The 18,301-nt window shown below is 41.0% G+C and overlaps 1 protein-coding gene across 15 annotated transcripts in view; it reads left to right on the top strand.

Moving 5' to 3' along the window:
- Positions 1 to 18,301, top strand: part of LOC144512534 (CLIP-associating protein 1-B-like) — a 45,320-nt gene that overhangs the window by 15,357 nt on the left and 11,662 nt on the right. For 5 of the 15 annotated variants that reach the window (XM_078243271.1, XM_078243266.1, XM_078243267.1 and 2 more), the window contains 20 exons: positions 3,771 to 3,902; positions 4,380 to 4,456; positions 4,578 to 4,670; positions 4,765 to 4,910; positions 5,177 to 5,312; positions 5,398 to 5,468; positions 6,114 to 6,173; positions 7,011 to 7,088; positions 7,231 to 7,398; positions 9,029 to 9,075; positions 9,434 to 9,634; positions 10,947 to 11,042; positions 11,685 to 11,873; positions 12,787 to 12,891; positions 13,585 to 13,641; positions 14,432 to 14,529; positions 15,362 to 15,385; positions 16,168 to 16,415; positions 17,157 to 17,220; positions 17,924 to 18,087. In XM_078243271.1, the coding sequence (XP_078099397.1) occupies positions 3,771 to 3,902; positions 4,380 to 4,456; positions 4,578 to 4,670; positions 4,765 to 4,910; positions 5,177 to 5,312; positions 5,398 to 5,468; positions 6,114 to 6,173; positions 7,011 to 7,088; positions 7,231 to 7,398; positions 9,029 to 9,075; positions 9,434 to 9,634; positions 10,947 to 11,042; positions 11,685 to 11,873; positions 12,787 to 12,891; positions 13,585 to 13,641; positions 14,432 to 14,529; positions 15,362 to 15,385; positions 16,168 to 16,415; positions 17,157 to 17,220; positions 17,924 to 18,087 (2,254 nt within the window). The remainder of the gene's footprint in view (positions 1 to 3,770; positions 3,903 to 4,379; positions 4,457 to 4,577; positions 4,671 to 4,764; positions 4,911 to 5,176; positions 5,313 to 5,397; positions 5,469 to 6,113; positions 6,174 to 7,010; positions 7,089 to 7,230; positions 7,399 to 9,028; positions 9,076 to 9,433; positions 9,635 to 10,946; positions 11,043 to 11,684; positions 11,874 to 12,786; positions 12,892 to 13,584; positions 13,642 to 14,431; positions 14,530 to 15,361; positions 15,386 to 16,167; positions 16,416 to 17,156; positions 17,221 to 17,923; positions 18,088 to 18,301) is intronic. The other 10 variants (XM_078243273.1, XM_078243269.1, XM_078243272.1 and 7 more) reach the window with 5 other exon arrangements.

Genomic DNA, 18,301 nt, shown 5'->3' with positions numbered 1-18,301 from the left:
CCATCAAAGGAAAATCTTCAAAGATTTTGTTTTGTTCAACAGTCCAAAACCCAAAAATATTTAGTTTATAATTAAACAGAAAAGCAGAAAGATCCTCTCACATTTGAGAAGATGGAACCAATCAGAAAATGATTGATTATCAGTATATATTGTTGAAGTTATGGATTAATCAACCTATTTTTTTGCCTCTAACAGACACATTCTCGGATATAAGAGTTCCTTTTCTCCACCTAAAATATAGACATTTATGGAGTTAAAATCATATCTGCCAAGAACAATCTCTCCTCTGACAAGCCATTGACTTTCTGAAAGAATGACAATACGCACAGCTGGTTTTATTTCAGTATCCGTCAGTTCAGGGTCAGATCTTTCCAGATTAACCTTTTGAGATTGTAACTTTAGTTTTCCTCTCAGTCATTGCATTGTTGTTATTCAGCCTTTAGTGTGTCCTCCTGTCTGTCTGTCTTTGTTCTCCACCTGTACTCCATCAGAAAATGATGAAGAGAAAACATCAGTGTAGCCCTGTGACATGGCTGTGAGGATTAACACGTGTGTGTTAACATCGCCATCATGTGGACAGATGTTTTCTTTCAGCTTCACGGGTATAAAATACAAGAATAAAAGAAATTAATAATTTAATTTAGTTTGATTTAATTAAAGGCAGCAACAAACAGAAACAAACTGAGAGTTAAAACGGACCCAAAACTGTCAGTTATACACACATTCAACCCTATAACAAATAAATACCTCTGCAAATGGAAACCTGAATGTCACGCTGAAGAGTTATTCATCATCTCACATGTGGAGCAGCTGTGACCTTGCTGTGATAAAAACTCTGATGGATGAACTCGGGGGGAGGCTCGGCAGCTGGCAGTGGACCAGCTTCCTCTGCATCCCTCCCTCCTCCCTCTCTCCTGAGTCATGATGACACTGTGGCTGTCCCTCATCTCTGACTCCACCCATCAGCTCCACCTCCAGAGCGACCCCTCCCTTCTCCTCTCATTGGTCGTCCTCCTCTTTTCCTTTCCTTCTTTTCCTTTCCTTCCTCACTTCTCTCCATCCCCTCCCTTCCACTTCCTCCATCCTGCTCCTGACTAGAGGACGGAGACGGAAAGAAGGATCATATTGAAGCACATGCTCCCAGACAGGGGAGGGGGGAGGCCAGCTTTCTCCCCTCTTCTCTCTCCTCAGCTGGAGGGAAAAAGATGTGAGGACTACAGAGGACTGGAGGACCGTCTGTCTGTGTGCCTGTCTGCCTCTCTGCCGGCATGCTGAGGAAACTGGTCTGCAGGCGAATCTGCTCTTGTAAGCTGCTGCTCTTCCTCTGGATACAGGGAAGGTTTAAACAGAGAGAGGAACGGAAAAAAATGAATGGCAAGGGAAGGAAGGAGAAGGAGAAGGGGATGCCTGGTGTGTCGGCAGCTGTAAATCCAGGAGGAATGCGTCTGCGGTGTCTCGAGTGTAAACACAGCAGGATGATTTGTTGGCCTGCACGCAGCTGGATTGTTGTGAGGACAATGCACAGGGCGTCGCTGCCTCTGAGCAAAGTTAAGGGTCTGTCTGCTGTGGAGTTTTGGGAGAAACTGATAATTAGTTTTCTATTGAGTGAAAGAACCTGTTGTGGCTTTCGAGGTTACATTTAACTGAATAGTTAGATTTTGTGTTTGGTTCTGGCTTAGTTGATTTATTTTCAGACAGTTCTGTTAGTAAGTAAGTTATGTTTCTGATGCATGTTGACATCTGTGCTGAAGGGGACATACTATACATATATATGATTGTTGCAGGGATGACTTATTTTTGTAAGCCAACCTGGAAGATAGCATCGCCCTGGTTTCCTTGACAAAAAGCTAATCGGATTATTGCCGAAAACAATCTCTGTGGAAGACAAATGTTTATGATCCTTACACGTTTTGTTCAGCAAGATAATCTTCACAAATGTACCCCAGTTTGATGATTTTTTTTTAGTGTAGATGCAATCGCCAGAAGTAAATAGCTAACGTTAGGCCATAAACTAACTATACCTCGGTCGCATGACTTGACCATCACCACTAATAAGCTTCCAACTTATAATTTGATTTTGCACGCTACCTATAAATTGATCACTCTATAAGTTGTAAAGTTTGAGTTTGCAAGAGCGTGAGTACCAACACAACAAGGCTGTTAAGGCTGTCTAGTGAGAGGCGATATGAGTTTGGGTGTTTGACGTGATGAGGTTTAATGTTCCCAGCATCCTCTGTAGTCTCATTTAGCCGTCTTGATAGCAACCGCCTTTATTAAGACACATGAAAGTTCACAAGTGCAGTATTTACTGACATATTTTATGTGGTAGAACAAAACGTGAAAATCTTTTGAGCCTGCGTTAACTGCAGACCTTATTTTAGACATCTAACCAAAAACCCCATTCAAATTGTGGTGAAGACTTCGACTCCCATGATCCCACACTACTCCACGACATCACCAAAACTACGTCTTTTGTTATCACTTTAATCAAGAGACCCCTAGGATTTCCCTTTCCCTTCTCTCCTTCTGTCGTGTTGTTTAGATGCTAATATGTTGAACCTCAGGTGTGTTTTTCCCTTTCTCTCTCTCACTCTCTCACACACAGTCACTCACTCTCACACACAGTCACTCACTCTCACACACAGTCACCTTGTGTTGGTATTGAAAGGTGTTGCACCAAGCTTCCTTTCTGATCCTTCAAGGAGGAAAAAACTGCAACCTGATGACTGATGTGTTGGCTGTGTGTGTGTGTGTGTGTGTGTGTGTGTGTGTGTGTGTGTGTGTGTGTGTGTGTGTGTGTGTGTGTGTGTGTGTGTGTGTGTGTGTGTCTGTGTGTGCGTGCATTTATATGTGTGCGTGTGCGTGTGTGTGTGTTTTGAATAATGAAAGAGGATCAATTGCTAGCCGGGCAGATTCCTGCGCTCACGTGGCACTTGATTGTCCCCCACAGGAGATATTCACACAGCGCTGTGCCTCTTTGATTGTTATTGTTATGTATTTATTCACTGAGCAATTAAAAGTCAGGACAGGACCTTTTTTTGTCCACATTACAGAAGAATTGTTTACATCCAACAAATTCAACCAGAAATGGTGGGCTGCAAGTTATTTAGGGGTAACAATCCTGAAAATGTCTGTTCTGGAGAGTTGTGAAGATTTGTTGCTTTTCTTGGTTTTATTGTTGTGTGAGAGTAAACTGAACATCTTTAATGTTTTGAACTGGCGGCCGGACGTAACAATAAATCTGAAAATATCAGCCCAACTTAAGAAAACATTCTTCACTAGTTTGTGACATTTGTAGGCCAAAAGTTTAATTGATGAAGAAGATTTTTAGAAACAAACAGAAAAAACTTTGTTTATCAACTAAAGCACAATTTGCAATAAACTTCATACTAAAACTTTTCTTTTGAGAGTCTCTTGGAGAATTTAATCTAGACCTATAACCTGTACACAAAGTCAGAATTATAGCACAAACCTTTATTCTTCTGTGGTCACTCTGGGCTTCTTACTGGGAACACTGGACTAATTGTTCAGTTTGCAGTGGTGGCATTGTGTCTCTGACCTCCTCGCCATCGTTAGCCTGTTAGGTTGGTGATCTAGGAATGTGAGTTATGCCCTCTGGATCAACTAAACGTCAGCTAAAAGTTAAAAATGCAGGAACGTCGGAGTCCGCCTGCCTGCTTTGCATTGCTGTGATGCTCAGTGGTGGAGTTTACTGAAGAGTCATTGTGACCAGAGCCCTCTGTCTGTCTTCTCTGCTCTTCCTCCTCCAGACAAAAACTTTGAGGATGATGACTCGGGGGACGGCGGCCGCTCCTCGTCCTCTTCCAAAGGAGCCTCGCTATCTGGGAAGAAGACGGTGAGCATGGGTTCATTTCGACGCCCCGCCTCCAGCAAGTCTGCAGGTCAGAGTCCACACGGCCGTCTCACACGTCACTATGCACCTCTATAGAAACAGCATTTTTCCAAGTGGCCACGAGTGTTACCAACATTGAAAAAATATGGGGGCTCCCTATGCTATACAAATTGAACTGTTTACATTTTTACAGATTAAACGACCGTCTGTTTCATCCATGAATTAATTTGACATTAAGTTATGAAATGATGTTGAAGATTTCCCCTTCTCTGAATTGTATCTTGTATATAAAAGTACATATGTTTAGGGAAACAAAACATCCAAAATTGTAATAAGTGAAAGCTTCTGATGGGATTTAACCAACAACTAAAAAGAGTAGAGCGGTTTCAAAGTGTCCTTGAGCAGGTTAGGTAGCTTTTCATCGGGGGTGTGGGTGTGTGATAAAGAGTGTATGTGAATTGGTGAATAAAAGGCAAATTGTAAAGCATTCATTTAAGAAATTGTGTGACCCTGGTGTTGTCTGTAGGGAGGGATGGGTCTGGTGCTGGAGCTGTGGACGAAGAGGACTTCATCCAGGCCTTTGAGGACGTCCCCACAGTACAGGTATTCCAGATGTTTAATAAAAAGTTGCATTTTCAGCCTCGTGCAGTGTTTTTTATGCTTCTCTTCTTGGCTTCCTCTCATCTATCCTCCCCTCCTTCATTCCTTTCCTGCTCTCCACCAGATCTACTCCAACAGGGAGGTAGAGGAGGCCATGACGAAGATCCGAGACGTGCTGTCAGACGATAAGAGGGACTGGGAGCTCAGAGTGGCAGCTGTAAGACTTCTCAGTCAGCTCACTTTAAGGTGATCAGTTAGGTGAAAATGTCTTGTTGTTGATCGCTGTTTCTTCTCTTTTCGTGTTCCTCCAGCTAAAGAAGGTGCGTTCGCTGCTCCTGGCTGGTGCAGTGGAGTTTGATGGGTTTCCGCAGCAGCTGCGGCTCATGGAGGCAGCGTTCAAACTATCCGCCAAGGACCTCCGCTCTCAGGTGGTCAGAGAGGCATGCCTCACTCTGAGGTAAGACGGTTTCCCTTTAAATCTGTTGCAACACATACAGTAGGCTGAATACAAAGCGTTGCGAACCAATCTTCATAAAAACATGTTTTTTACAAGCAAAAAGAGTGATTGCTTTAACTTGGAGAAGAATGGGTAAACCAAGTAACGCATGTTTAAGGTTTAAGGAACCATCTTTGTTCCTTTGCTTGTCGTTGTTCTGTACAACACAGTGTGCTTGTTGCTCATGTAGTTTAACCTGAGTGTCTGCTCTGCTCTGCTCTCACCAGCCACCTGTCGTTGGTGCTGGGTAGTCGGTTCGACCACGCGGCAGAGGCCATCATGCCAACCCTCCTCAACCTGGTCCCCAACAGTGCCAAAGTCATGGCTACCTCCGGCATTGCCACTATCCGCCTCATCCTCCGAGTACGTGGCAGCTTTACTGAGATGATGTGGTAGATGGAGACTTTTTTTACAACAGGTTTTGACACCAGGTTCTTTTGTTTTGCAGCACACACACTACCCACGTCTCATCCCCATCATCACCAGCAACTGTACCTCCAAATCTGTGGCTGTCAGAAGGTAAGAGACACAGTAGTTCATTTTATTTTATTCAGATATTTCTATTTTTGCTGTTTATTTAATTTTAAGATTTATTTAAATGTTCTATTATGTTTGTATGTCATTTATTTTATTATATGTTATATATTATTGGATTTATATACTCTATTTTATTTTTTTATTTTAAGAATATGTATTTATTAATAATGTTCTATTTTGTATACACTATTTACATTTTTAGCATTTTTATTTAGGTATTTTATTAGTATTTTATTGTATTTATTTATTTGCATTTTGAATTTTATGTTTTATAAATATGTATTGTTTTATTTATATATTTTCAGTTTATCTAATTTTAAATTTACTTTTTTATTTAATATTTTTTATTTAATATTTTGTATTTTTGTAATTATTTTGTTTTATTTTAATATTTTTTTATTTATGCATTTTTATTTATTTATTTTATTTCGACATATCTATTTTAATTTTATGTTTACATGCCTTAATTTGATTATTTAGTTTTTGTGGTTGGTTCTCTGATGTTATTTCTTTTTCAAGGTCTTGAAAAGTCAGGGAAAGTTCTGAATTTAAATAAAATGTATAATGTAATGCATGTCATGCTCCTGTGTGGTCAGATCCCACTTTAACAGTTCTTCTGTGTTGCAGGCGCTGCTTCGAGTTCTTGGACCTGCTGCTGCAGGAGTGGCAGACGAGCTCTCTGGAGAGGTGAGAAAAGATTACACTGTACGTTATCTGACAAGATTCGTTTTCAGTTCTGTCATCAACATTTCTCCATCAGTAATAATAACTCTATATAGCAGATATTTGTACAATAAGTATAAAATGGTGACTTGTGAATGGCTTAAAGTACCGCACGCTGCCTTGTCGGGAAATGTGACACCAGCCAGGTTGTGGTCAATCTCAGCACTTTCCATGGTGATGCCAGGGGGGGATCTCTGTCTGCCTTCAAAAAGCCCCATTGTATTTCTGCATGGCTGCTTCCTGCTGCTGCCTTTGCCGCCAGGGAGAAACCCGAGCTGAACCCCCCACCCCAACAGTACCAGGGGAGCTCTCTGGTTCTCATCGATCAATCTGTGTGTCTGTGTGTCTGTGTGTGTGTGTGTGTGTGTGTGTGTGTGTGTGTGTGTGTGTGTGTGTGTGTGTGTCTATGTGTGTAAATATGGCCCAAGTACAAATCCAGACTCTTATTTTATAAAGAAAAGACAAATCAGCCAACAGGAAACTACCCAGAAAAAAATAAAGAAATAGAAGCACTGTTACAGAAATACAATACAAAGAATTAGGGCTGGGTATTGAACTACAATACCTTTACGGCCTTTGGTGTAATGTTTTTGTCCAAAAACTGTCAGACTTGTAATCTTGTTTATTAATTGTTAGATCTGATATTTTCCTGATTTATATAAAAATATTCTCAATTATTTAAAAACGTTATTTTTCATCTGCTTGTCTCAGGTTTTTTAATGACATGCTTTTCATTATAAACCTTTGATGTTTTATTATTGTTTTAGCTCAGATTTTCCTCTTTTTTCTCCCCATTTGTAGACATGGAGCAGTGTTGATGGAGACGATAAAGAAAGGTATCCATGATGCAGATGCAGAGGCTCGCTCTGTGGCAAGAAAGTAAGTTGCACATTTGTTTTCTTACCAATGTAAATTTACTCTTATCACAGTTTGTTGTAGCTGCAGCTTGAGAGTTGAGAAACAATTACTGAGAGAAGCATAATATTAAGATGTTCTTTGGTCATCCGGTTTGCTGTTGCAGGTGCTACTGGAGTTTTCACAGTCATTTCAGGCGGGAGGCGGAGCAGCTGTTCCAGGGCCTGGAGGCGTCCTATCAGAAAGCTCTGCAGGCTCACTTGAGGAGCGGAGACAGCCTGGTGTCGCTGCCCGCCTCAGATCGCTCCTCCTCCTCTTCCCAGGAGAGCCTCAAGTGAGACGCTTCCTCTTCTCTGATCCATCGATTAATTGATTAACTGGGAAACAAAAGAAGGATGTGATTCCTCGCTTCCATCACTCCTGCGTGTTTCTTAGATCCTCCCAAAGAAGGGTTAAAAGAGAGGAAGAGATGTGAGAACGGAGGAACAGTTTGGTGAAACTGTCCTGTTTTATTGTATAGAAATAACTGACACCTAAGGCACTTTGATTATGTCTGCTGTATATACGTAGATTAATCGCTGGCATGGACTGTGACTGTAAAGAAATGACACCGTTTGGCAATTAAAGGGCCGATTTCACCCGTCTTTTATGGCACGTACAGCGGCAGAGGGAATGTTCACGGCATTCACGTGAGTTTGATCGCAGGATCATTTGTGTTTAATCGCGTTACCGTCTGGTGTAAAGCTGTAGGCACCAACAAGGTTACTTTCTGTCATCAATATGGCCGAAATAACCACTATTGCTGCTTTGTACCAGTCATGGAAGTCCCAGGTACATAACGATATATGTTGTGATTTAATTGCATTAAACCAATTAAAGTATCCCGAAATAACAACATCATGATGACAATTTGTAAAAAGTCTGAATTCATACTTTATCAGGTCTGTCCGTAGGATTATAAGCAAACAACTTTTAAAATGCTTGTTCTCTGAATGCAGTTTGGATCTATCAGGGCAATGGGTTAGGGTTAGGGCAATGCTAACATTGTAGCGGCTCCATCAACACAACAACATATATAAATACAATTTCAGAACGCACCAGGCAACTTCCCCGCTTACTATTCCCAAATAAAGCTTCTTTTTTGTCCGGTTTCTGTAAATAATGGCGTGCTACAGAGCTCTGGGTGCCCACAGATATCTACATTATGAGTCCTCCAACTTTATGGAAGTGCAGAATTGAATTACTGATGTTCTGCTTTAATATGTATTACTGAAAGAGCAGAACAGACATGAGGCAGCAATATTCAATGATAAATACTCCCAGTTATAGCTATAATTGGTTTGTGAAGGAATAACTTGTACAGCAAGGCAGCAATGATGTAAAAACATCGTACAGCAATGCTGTTTCCACAGCTGCCCAGAGGAGCGAGGATAGGAAGATATTTAGCTGAATGCAAAGCTTCTTTAGTAGATTATGATGTTTGACTTTTTTTGTGCAATTAATTAATAACAAATATCTAAAAAATATAATTCTTGCCAAGTAGTTTTTGTCCAGTCTGTCGACCATTATCATCGTGTTATCAACACACACACCAATAATATTCAATGAGTTTCCTGTTTCGCTCCGTCTCATCTCGTTGTGTCGGTGTTAATATATTCTCTGTCTGGGCTCGGATTTGATCTTTGTGCCGTTTATGTCACATTAAGAAGCTCTGCATTGATGATTTTGTACTACGTTATTCTGTAAGTGACACAGATGATGAACAATATGTTAATATTTTGTTACAAGCTGTTCTATTTTTATTCACAGTAGAAGAGAATATGCTTCCCTCCATATCTTTTTCTATTAGTGGAGGATATCACGTTATATTTTTTCATTAAAAAGAAAATTTTGTTTTCTTTTTTTGTTACTTGAACAAAGGTTGGTTTAACTATATTTATCTCTTTTGCTTTTTGTTTCCTCAGTCGACCGCTGTCTGTAAAAAACGCCTTTGGAAGCGGGACAACAAGATGTGAGTCATTTTGTTCTTTTAATTCATTCACAGCATCAGGTAATCGGGGAAGTTAACATCCAGTTGTCAGCTAAAGACTTTTAAGGTGGAAAAAGTTGACCTCAAGTGCAAAATAAGAAAACCGATATGCATCTCATCCTGCCTCCAGTGGCAGCACCTCTCTCTGGTGGAATACATGATCCATTTATCATTAATCAAGGCGAGGAACACACAGTTGTATCTCTTCTTTGCTACATATTTAAAAGTGAGTTCAGTGTGAGATTAAAATCTAGCCCCATTCAGGTTAAGTGCACTTCATAACAGGAAGAAACTGAGTCGTTAAGCTGCTGTAACGTTGGATTATTTCAATATCCTCCAGCCAAAGCTTCCCACACCAGGACGCCTGCTGCAGCCTCTTCTCCAGGCTCCCTCCAGCGCTCTCGCAGCGACGTGGACGTCAACGCAGCGGCCACTGCCACTGCCCGCACCAGGATGCCCGCTGTGTCCTCTGCCATGCAGTCGTCGGCTTCACCCTTCAGCTCGGCCTCGGCCCTCCCCCCTGGATCCTACGCTTCACTGGGTAAGACACGTTGCATTTTAAACATCGATGTCTTTGAAATCATGCAAGGCGATTTAACAACATCAAAACTACATTTTATTTATGCTTCATGCTACAAACAATATTGATAGCTGTTGCTAATATTGTGGAGCTGTTAGTATGTGCAGTGTTAGCAGGCACATTTAGCTTAAAGATACAAGTATGCATAAAGAAACAAAGTCTCTACACAATCAATACTGTTTAATTCCTCGTGTTGCCTTAAATTCACATTCAAATGTTGGACACAGAAGGACTTCTTTCTCTGAACACAGACTATTTGTCAAGCATATCTAAAGCTTAACCTCTTGACCCTGACCCTTGTTGTGTCTATCCCTGGCTCCACCTGTCAGACGGCTCGTGGTCTGTTAACGCAGACGGTAAGCTGTGTGCTGTGTGTCTCCATATGTGGACAGGGGAATGATGCTCCTCCATGCCTCCTTGGTGTGTTGTTTTGCTCCCCATCAGTCCTGTAATGGTGGTCGTCTGTGATGGAACTGTCAATGCATGGACTGTCTATGCATGGTGTACTGTTTCTCCTACACTTGGATTAATCTACAGTATGCAATAGAGAGGAGAAGTCCCTCCCCTTCCGGTGGACCACCATGGGACCTTATTTTGGAAAAAATATGTACGGTAGTAAACGGGGAGAGGATAATAATTATTTGATCCCGTTTGAATTGAGCCATGAAATACACATATGATGTTGATAATTTTCATTAGAAAGACTCCTTAGCTCATAGTCTCTATGTGACGTCTCTCTGACGCTAGCTAGGTTTGTTATGAAGCAAAACTTTCGGCCACTGCGGGACTTTCCTTCCACCTAACATGATGTATTTCTAAACAAAAAAATAAATAAATTATAGTTAATGCAGCCCTCTGAATAAAATAAAACAGTCCTCTTCTGATATGGAAACAAACCGAGAGATATTGAGTCAGGATTTCAACTTTGATGTGTTTTTGGTTAATTATGTGTCCTTTGGCTCTGGATAGTGGATTCCATGTTGAATTTTTTCCAGGGTCAGAGAAAAAGAAGCACAGCTTGTTTTTTTCTGAATCTTTTTTTGATTCAAAATGAGTCCTAGGATCAAATGACTTGTTTTTCATTTTTCATGAAAACCACTACTCCCTGTCTCGTATCTTCTGTCACGTTTCCCTCCTTATGATCTCAAATGTAATTTCACTCTGCATGACAGAAGTGTAGAAAACTTCCAAACCGAAGCAGTCGTCATATTGAGAGATGTTTTAACTTTGATGTGAGTATAAAGTTTTTGTTTCCTTTTTTCTGCGTCTCCAGGTCGAGTACGAACCAGAAGAACGAGTTCAGGAAACGGTCCGTCTGTGACAGACAGCCGGGGAAGAAGCCGAGGGAAAGTCGTCTCGCAGTCTCAACGTGAGCAGCTTCTCGTGTCTTCTGATTGTGATGGGATGGGTGGGTAGGTGGGTGGGTGGATGGATGGATGGGTGGGTGGGTGGATGGATGGATGAGGGTGGATGGGTGGATGGATGGATGGATGGATGAGGGTGGATGGATGAGGGTGGGTGGATTGGTGGATGGATGGATGAGGGTGGATGGATGGGTGGATGGATGGATGGGTGGGTGGGTTAGCTAGCAAAAGGCTTGGTACGAGGAGAGATGAGTTGTTTCAGAAAGAGGCAGATTGAGCGGGAGCAGTGGTTTTATTGCATGGTACAAGTGACGTGACTCGTGGAGTTTTTATTGGTTTGATTGGTTCACGGAATTTATTGCGTACTTTTCGTAATAAATGTCTGAGCATAACCACGCCCAGTTCAAACCCGATACCAGGAAAGTTAACAAAAAATGTAAATGACAATATTTCTATTTTGGATTGAATACTTTTTAGATACTTACTATAATGAACATAACATCCAAAATTACTATTATTACTATTATTAGTTAGAAGGCTATTGTGGTTTTGGGTTTCCAGTGGCTTTAACATCAAACTAAACCGCAACACTTTGACGTTTCCGGATTGGATGATGATGAACAAAATTTTCACTAAAATACTTTCAGCCGGCAGCAGGTCAGGTTCTCCCGGCCGCCTGCTAAGCTCCACCTACGGCAGGATCCCGAGGCCGACCATGGGCACCGCCCTCGCCACCACCAACAGCACTTCTACCGGCCTGAGCGACAAGAGCCGGCCCCGAGGTCACCGCAGCCAGGGCTGCAGCCGAGAGACCAGCCCCACCAGATCAGGAACGGGTAAGGAGGGAGTTCAACCACAGAGCTGGAAAAATACATTTCATAATATTAGTAAAAGATTCAGATTTAAGCAAAGATCTGTAATACTGGAAACGACAAAAGGTTTGAAAGAAGACTGCAGTAGAAACATTTGAACCAAAGTCTGTAAAATGTTGGAAGCCTTGTTGATGTTGAAGCACCTGAAGGAATTAAAGCTGCAGTTTAAGGCATTTAAAATCTGAAAGCCAAAGTAGTACTATAAAATATCTTCAGTTTTGACTATTGTATGCCAAAATATAACATATTTAGTATTTCCCCTAATTCTTGTGTGGGTGAACAAGCCCGTAAAACAGCATTAAGACCGTAACTGTACACTAAACGTCAATTTAAAACCAGAATATTGACATTTTGTTGGGCTTGTTATTATATTTACTCTACACAGTATAGACCTAAGGTTGGTAGGTTATTTTTTATATTGACCATTTTTTGATTAATCCCCAAATGTAGTCATGAAATTGAATTTTGAACAAAGATTTTGAGATCAGAAACTTCATATGGATGGTAGCATTGCTGTAAATACAATCTGATGAAGAGCTTGTAAAGGTGAACTAAGAGTTGCAGGTTAAAGGGAATCTTTGGATCAAAATACCTCAGAAGTGAGATGTATGTTTGATTGTTCTGAGGTCGACGTGCACAGATTTGCATGCTCACCCCACAAGACAACAAGACTCCTGTTCCTTCTCCTCACACTAACACTTTACCTGCAGCATCCCTAAGTTTTCTTCTCCCTTCTCTCCTGCCCGACTAACTTTCTCTGCAGAGCTTCAGGTGTGTCAGTGTCTGGCTGTTTGTGCTACAAGCTAAACTCTCCCCTTGCGCTGCTGTCTGTCTGTTTGTCTGTCTGTTTGTCTGTCTCTCTACCGTGCTCCTCTAGCCCGGAGCCGAATCCCCCGACCAAGCATGAGTCAGGGCTGCAGCCGCGAAACCAGTCGCGAGAGCAGCCGTGACACCAGCCCCGCCAGGGGTTTCTCCCCCCTGGGTGAGTACTGAAAACCCCCCAAAACCTCAACAACCATGCTCATACAGGGAAGTCGAAAACTACTCCTGTAAAGTTTGGGAAGTGCACAGAATGGCTCAAAAGAAGACAGGAGTAGTGTTAGCTTTCTGTTTGACAGCTTAGTAAAAAATAAGCCAAAGAACCCTCACTTCCCTTCTCACTCTGCACATCTGTCTGTCTAGATAACTGTTTTTCCTGCCTGAGTCTTTGCATGCTCTGTATTTAAATGTCCAGATTCTTCTCTCTTAATTAGGGCCGTAATTTACGATTATTTTCATTGGACTAATCTGTGGATTCTTTTTTGGATTAATGGATTAGTTGTCAGAAAATGGTGAAAAATGTGGATCAGTGTTTCCCAAAGCCCAAGATGACGTCTTCAAATGTCTTGCTTTGTTCACAATTGAAAGATATTCAGTTTACTGTCACAGAGGAGTGAAGAAACTAGAAATAAGTCACATTTAAGAAGCTGCAATCAGAGAAGTTTTACTTTTCTTTTCATAAAAAAATACTCAAACTTTGCAGCTCTACTCTTAATCTTCTGATTAAGTATGTGCAAACATGTAAAGAGCTCATGTAGATATATTTGTTATTTCTGAGGTTGTCTTTTACTTTGTCAGGTGTCTGTTCATCTGTGTTTCTGTAACAATAGTCGTCTCCTCTAACTTCCTCCTCCAGTGACTCGACGTCACTCCCGTTCAACCAGCGCCCTGTCCTCTGCAGAGTGCTACTCAGGTGACCAGTGAGGTCCTCTCAGGAAGCAGATTGACTCAGTCAGCCAGATAAAATAAAGACATATTTTCCGCAAAGATTTCTGTAGCTGTATTTACATCCTTCTATTCTGTATTCGTTTATCTGGCTGACTGAGTCGTCCTGCTTAGTGACGCCTCTCCTTGCATGGCCGAAGCTCACCTTTTGCTTCAGTCTCTAGTGGACGGAGAGTGTGAAATAATCATCAGCCAAATGCAGAAGTTTTTATTTTGCAGCTTCATTTTAAAGCAATATGACAGAGTTTTGACATTTTCATTAAGCAATGCTGATTCACTCTTTTTGTGCATTCATGGTATGTTTTGCATTTTGTATTTATTTTTTGTTGCTGGTTGCTTAGATATGTTGCATTGTTATTACCCAAACCTTTTTTGCAGCTTCCTTTGCTATTAGCTTTGAATTGGGTCTGGTACAAGTTCTGTTGCCTTCTCCTAAAATTAATGAGACATTTGAACTTTGACACCTGAGCAATTTTCCAAATCTTATTGTTACAAATCCCAACATAAACAATGAAGTTAGTAAATCCATTTTACGCAACTGAACATCCCAGAATCCACAAAGCACAGGACCGAGACACTCCTCACTCCTGGGTCTGGTTTTCTGGTTTTCTTTCATCTGACATTTATACAATGGATACAAGGAGATACTTTTATTTGAAAGTGAGGAGTGAATTGTAGTCCCTTATTATTTTTCTAAGTGTCTGTTGCCAAACAAACACTCCTCCTGACCTGCTGATGTTTGATCTTTTCTTTTTCAGACCGGCTGTCTCATCAGGCTCGGATCTCGGCATCCGTCAACGCCATGAAAATCCTCAACACCGGCACCGATGTCGAGGCTGCCGTCGCTGACGCTCTGGTAAGAACGCCAGTGGGAAAATATATGTTTTATAGCCTTTATGCAAATAAAGCTATACACCTACCATATCTTTATAGGACATAATCTTCTAGCGCTCTCCTCGATTTAAAAAAACAAACAAACTCTTAGTCAACTAACACTCAAACGATTTAATCGACAGATCTGTAAAACTAAGTTCCTCCCTAAAGGAAATAAGCCATTCAGTATGAAAAATGACTTCTCAACTAAAGAAATCTCAGTCGACTAAGACCAAAACGACCAATTAGTCGGTTAATCGAGAAGGAGGGGGCATCCCCATAACCTTTACATTCAACTTAAAATAAATGAACAAACTTTAAAGGTTTAGGGCTGCAACTAACGATTATTTTTTATTGTCAATTAATCTGGGGATTATTTTCTGGATTAACTGATTAGTTGTTTAGTTTCTGAAATGTCAGAAAATGGTGAAAAATGTGGATCAGTGTTTCCCAAAAAGCCCAAGATGACGTCCTCAAATGTCTTGTTTTGTCCACAACTCAAAGATATTCAGTTTACTGTCATAGAGGAGAGAAGAAACTAGAACATATTCACATTTAACAAGCTGGGATCACACAAGTTTGACTTTTTATATAATAAAAAAGTGACTCAAACCGATTATTCGATTATCAAAATAGTTGTTGATTAATTTAATAGTTGACAACTAATCTTTGCAGCTCTAATACAATTATATTTTGTGTAAAACTAACAAAGTAGCTTGAAGATAAATGAATGACGTGTTGATGTTGTTACGAGTTTGTACAATCCTGCAGTAATTCCCTCTCTCCTCTTTCTTCTTGGACTTTGTAAATTCCAGCTCTTAGGAGACTCGAGGAGTAAGGTACACATACATCTTGTCTGACAGTGTTGAACCTTTCTGTCACTGCATGCAGAATATGAGCATTAAACACAGACTTTTACATTCTGAACATGGAAAAGAGAGCAGGCTGGGATGCAGTGCTCTGTGACCCAAAGATATCAGCTGTTGCAGAATTCCATCCATTGATTTTCCTTTTCTGTCTAATCACAACAACTGCTTGTTTTTTTTATAACATTAACTCTGAAGTGAGAGGTGAAGAAAGTCCAACCAGCATGAAATAACCTTGCCTGTAGGGCTGGGCAATATATCGATGTTATATCGATATCGTAATATGAGACTAGATATCGTCTTTGGATATCGTAAAATTGTAATATGGTAAGTGTTGTCCTGGTTTTAAAAGCTGCGTTAGAGTAAGGTGATGTACTTTTCTGAACTTAGCAGACTGTTGTAGCTGTTCTATTATTTGCCTTTTTCCCACTTAGTCATTAAATTGACATGTCTGATGATAATTTATCAAAAATCTCATTGTATAAATAACATTTTGTTAAAGCACCAATTGTCAACCCTGGAATATCGTCGAAATATCGACATCGAGGTATTTGGTCAAGAATATCGTGATATTTGATTTTCTGCATATCGCCCAGCCCTACTTGCCTGTCTCACATCATCAGAAACCTGCATGTCTCTGTCTCTGTAGCTGCATGGTCCTGTAGATCTAGATCTAAAGGCAGATAGAGAGAGCACGCTGCCGTTACCTTTCAGTTCTGTTTGTAAACCCCAACGTCTTCTCTTCTTCCACTCAGCGGAGGCCGGTGAGGCGGCGCTTCGAGTCACCGGGAATGTACTCGGACGACGACGCCAACAGCGACGCCTCCAGTGCTTGCTCCGAGCGCTCGTACAGCTCCCGCAACGGCGGCGCGGCACCGCACTACCTGCGTCAGACGGAGGACGTGGCCGAGGTGCTGAACCACTGCGCCAGCGCCAACTGGTCTGAGAGGAAGGAGGGCCTGCTGGGACTGCAGAACCTGCTCAAGAGCCAGAGGATGCTCAGGTGGGTGTCAGGAGCTGGCTGTTTATTGCTCTCTGTTTTGTGCTTGTTGCATATGATTATTTTGGGGTGTTGGAAGTTTGATTCTCTTCAAGCATTGTTTGAGAACTTCATGAGTTGTGTTTTGTGTTGCTTGTGACCAAAACTAAGAACTTAAAAACAGATTTCAGAGTCTGTTTTGGTAACATGTACGATATTTGCTCCACATTTCTTAACTTTCACTGTCCTGCATCCCAGTTTTCCTTTATTCGATTCTATAAAATGTGTCCTATTGTATTTGTAATGTTGAAAGTAGTTAAAAAGTAGCTGATGGGAGGCTTTTAGTTAAAGTATATTAGTAAGTTAGTTTTGTTAGTCTTAAAACATATTTTGGAGGTGTAAATGTGAAGAAATTACTGTGTATGAATACTTTTTCCTAAACTCTATAGGTATTTTAAATGTTTAAGTTTATACCTCACAACCATGACTTTGATAAATAGTTTAGACTCCACTTAGAAAGCAGCTGATCCACTTTTTAATCATGAGGAGAAGACGAAAATAAGGTTCAAACTAAGACAGAAAACCCTTAGAATATCTTTGTGTCATGAAAATGGTATTTTCTTAAGAATGCTAATTGTAGCTGATACAGAAATATGTTTGACCCTTCAGTTTGTAACTTAGAAGTGTGTCAAAAAGATCTTCAACTGGTGTCCAAACTAAAATTGATTGACATAAAATTATAAATGTGCTGTTATTTTCTCTCAGTCGCGTGGAGCTGAAGAGGCTTTGTGAGATCTTCACCAGGATGTTTGCAGATCCTCACAGCAAGGTGAGAGCCAGCTGGACTTCTGTAACACACAGCATGTTTCTCACAGCACTGCACTGTACTGCACCACCAGCACCACCAGGCTGCTTTGTAGTCATTTTGCATCTTTTTTTAGTGGTTTTATGTCTCTTTGAAGTCATTTTGAGTGTCTTTGTAGTTTTTTGAGTCTAGTAATTATTGCGTGTCATTGTAGTCATTTTGCGTCTCTTTGTGGTCTATTAGGTCTCATTGTAGTCATTTTAAGTCTCTTTAGCAATTTTTGCGGGTCATTTATCGTCTTTTTCTAGTTTTTTTGCATCCCATCCTGGTTTGTATGTGTCTCTTTAAGTGACATTTTGCGTTTTGAAGGCCAGGGGGCCCCTGGCACTCCAGGGCCTTGGGCCGGTGCCCGTTCGTCCCATTAAGTAATCCATTTATGCCTACAGAGCTGGTGGTCAAAGTAAAATGCCGGCTTGATTTATTTGACTGAAATCACTGCTCACATGTCAGAACTAACTGCAGGACAAACTAACACAGTGTGTTTTTTTGTTGCATGCCTCCTCGCTGCTGTGGACTCTAACAAACAACAGAGAGTAAGTGTTTACTCACCTTACTCACCACAGCCAACTGTCCTGTCAGATTTCAGCAGCACTGTGTGTTTACTCACCTGACTCAATCAATCACTGCGAAGAATCTGACTTCCTTCCTCTTCTTCGTCCTTTCTCAGGTCTTTAGTATGTTCCTGGAGACTCTGGTGGACTTCATCACGCTGCACAGGGACGACCTGCAGGACTGGCTCTTTGTCCTGCTCACTCAGCTGCTGAAGAAGATGGGGGCCGACCTGCTGGGCTCCGTCCAGGCCAAAGTCCAGAAGGCCCTGGACGTCACCAGGTTGGCAGCTGGGCTTCAATCTTTGCTTCCAAAAAATATTTATAATTTCAAAATTAACATTTGCACACTTCTAAAGTTATACTGTTCTTTGTGCTTTATTTCCAAATAATAAAAAATCATGAATATTTCTTATAAAAGTACAGAAAGGTTAGAATACCACAAAGAATAACATCGAAACCGTTGTCAAACTTTAAGATGGGAAACAGTTCTTTAG

The sequence above is a fragment of the Sander vitreus genome, chromosome 24 (assembly GCF_031162955.1).
Source record: "Sander vitreus isolate 19-12246 chromosome 24, sanVit1, whole genome shotgun sequence".
In the NCBI taxonomy this organism is placed as follows: domain Eukaryota; kingdom Metazoa; phylum Chordata; class Actinopteri; order Perciformes; family Percidae; genus Sander; species Sander vitreus.
The sequence above is the reverse complement of the archived record's forward strand: the minus strand, read 5'-3'. Positions and strand labels throughout refer to the sequence as shown.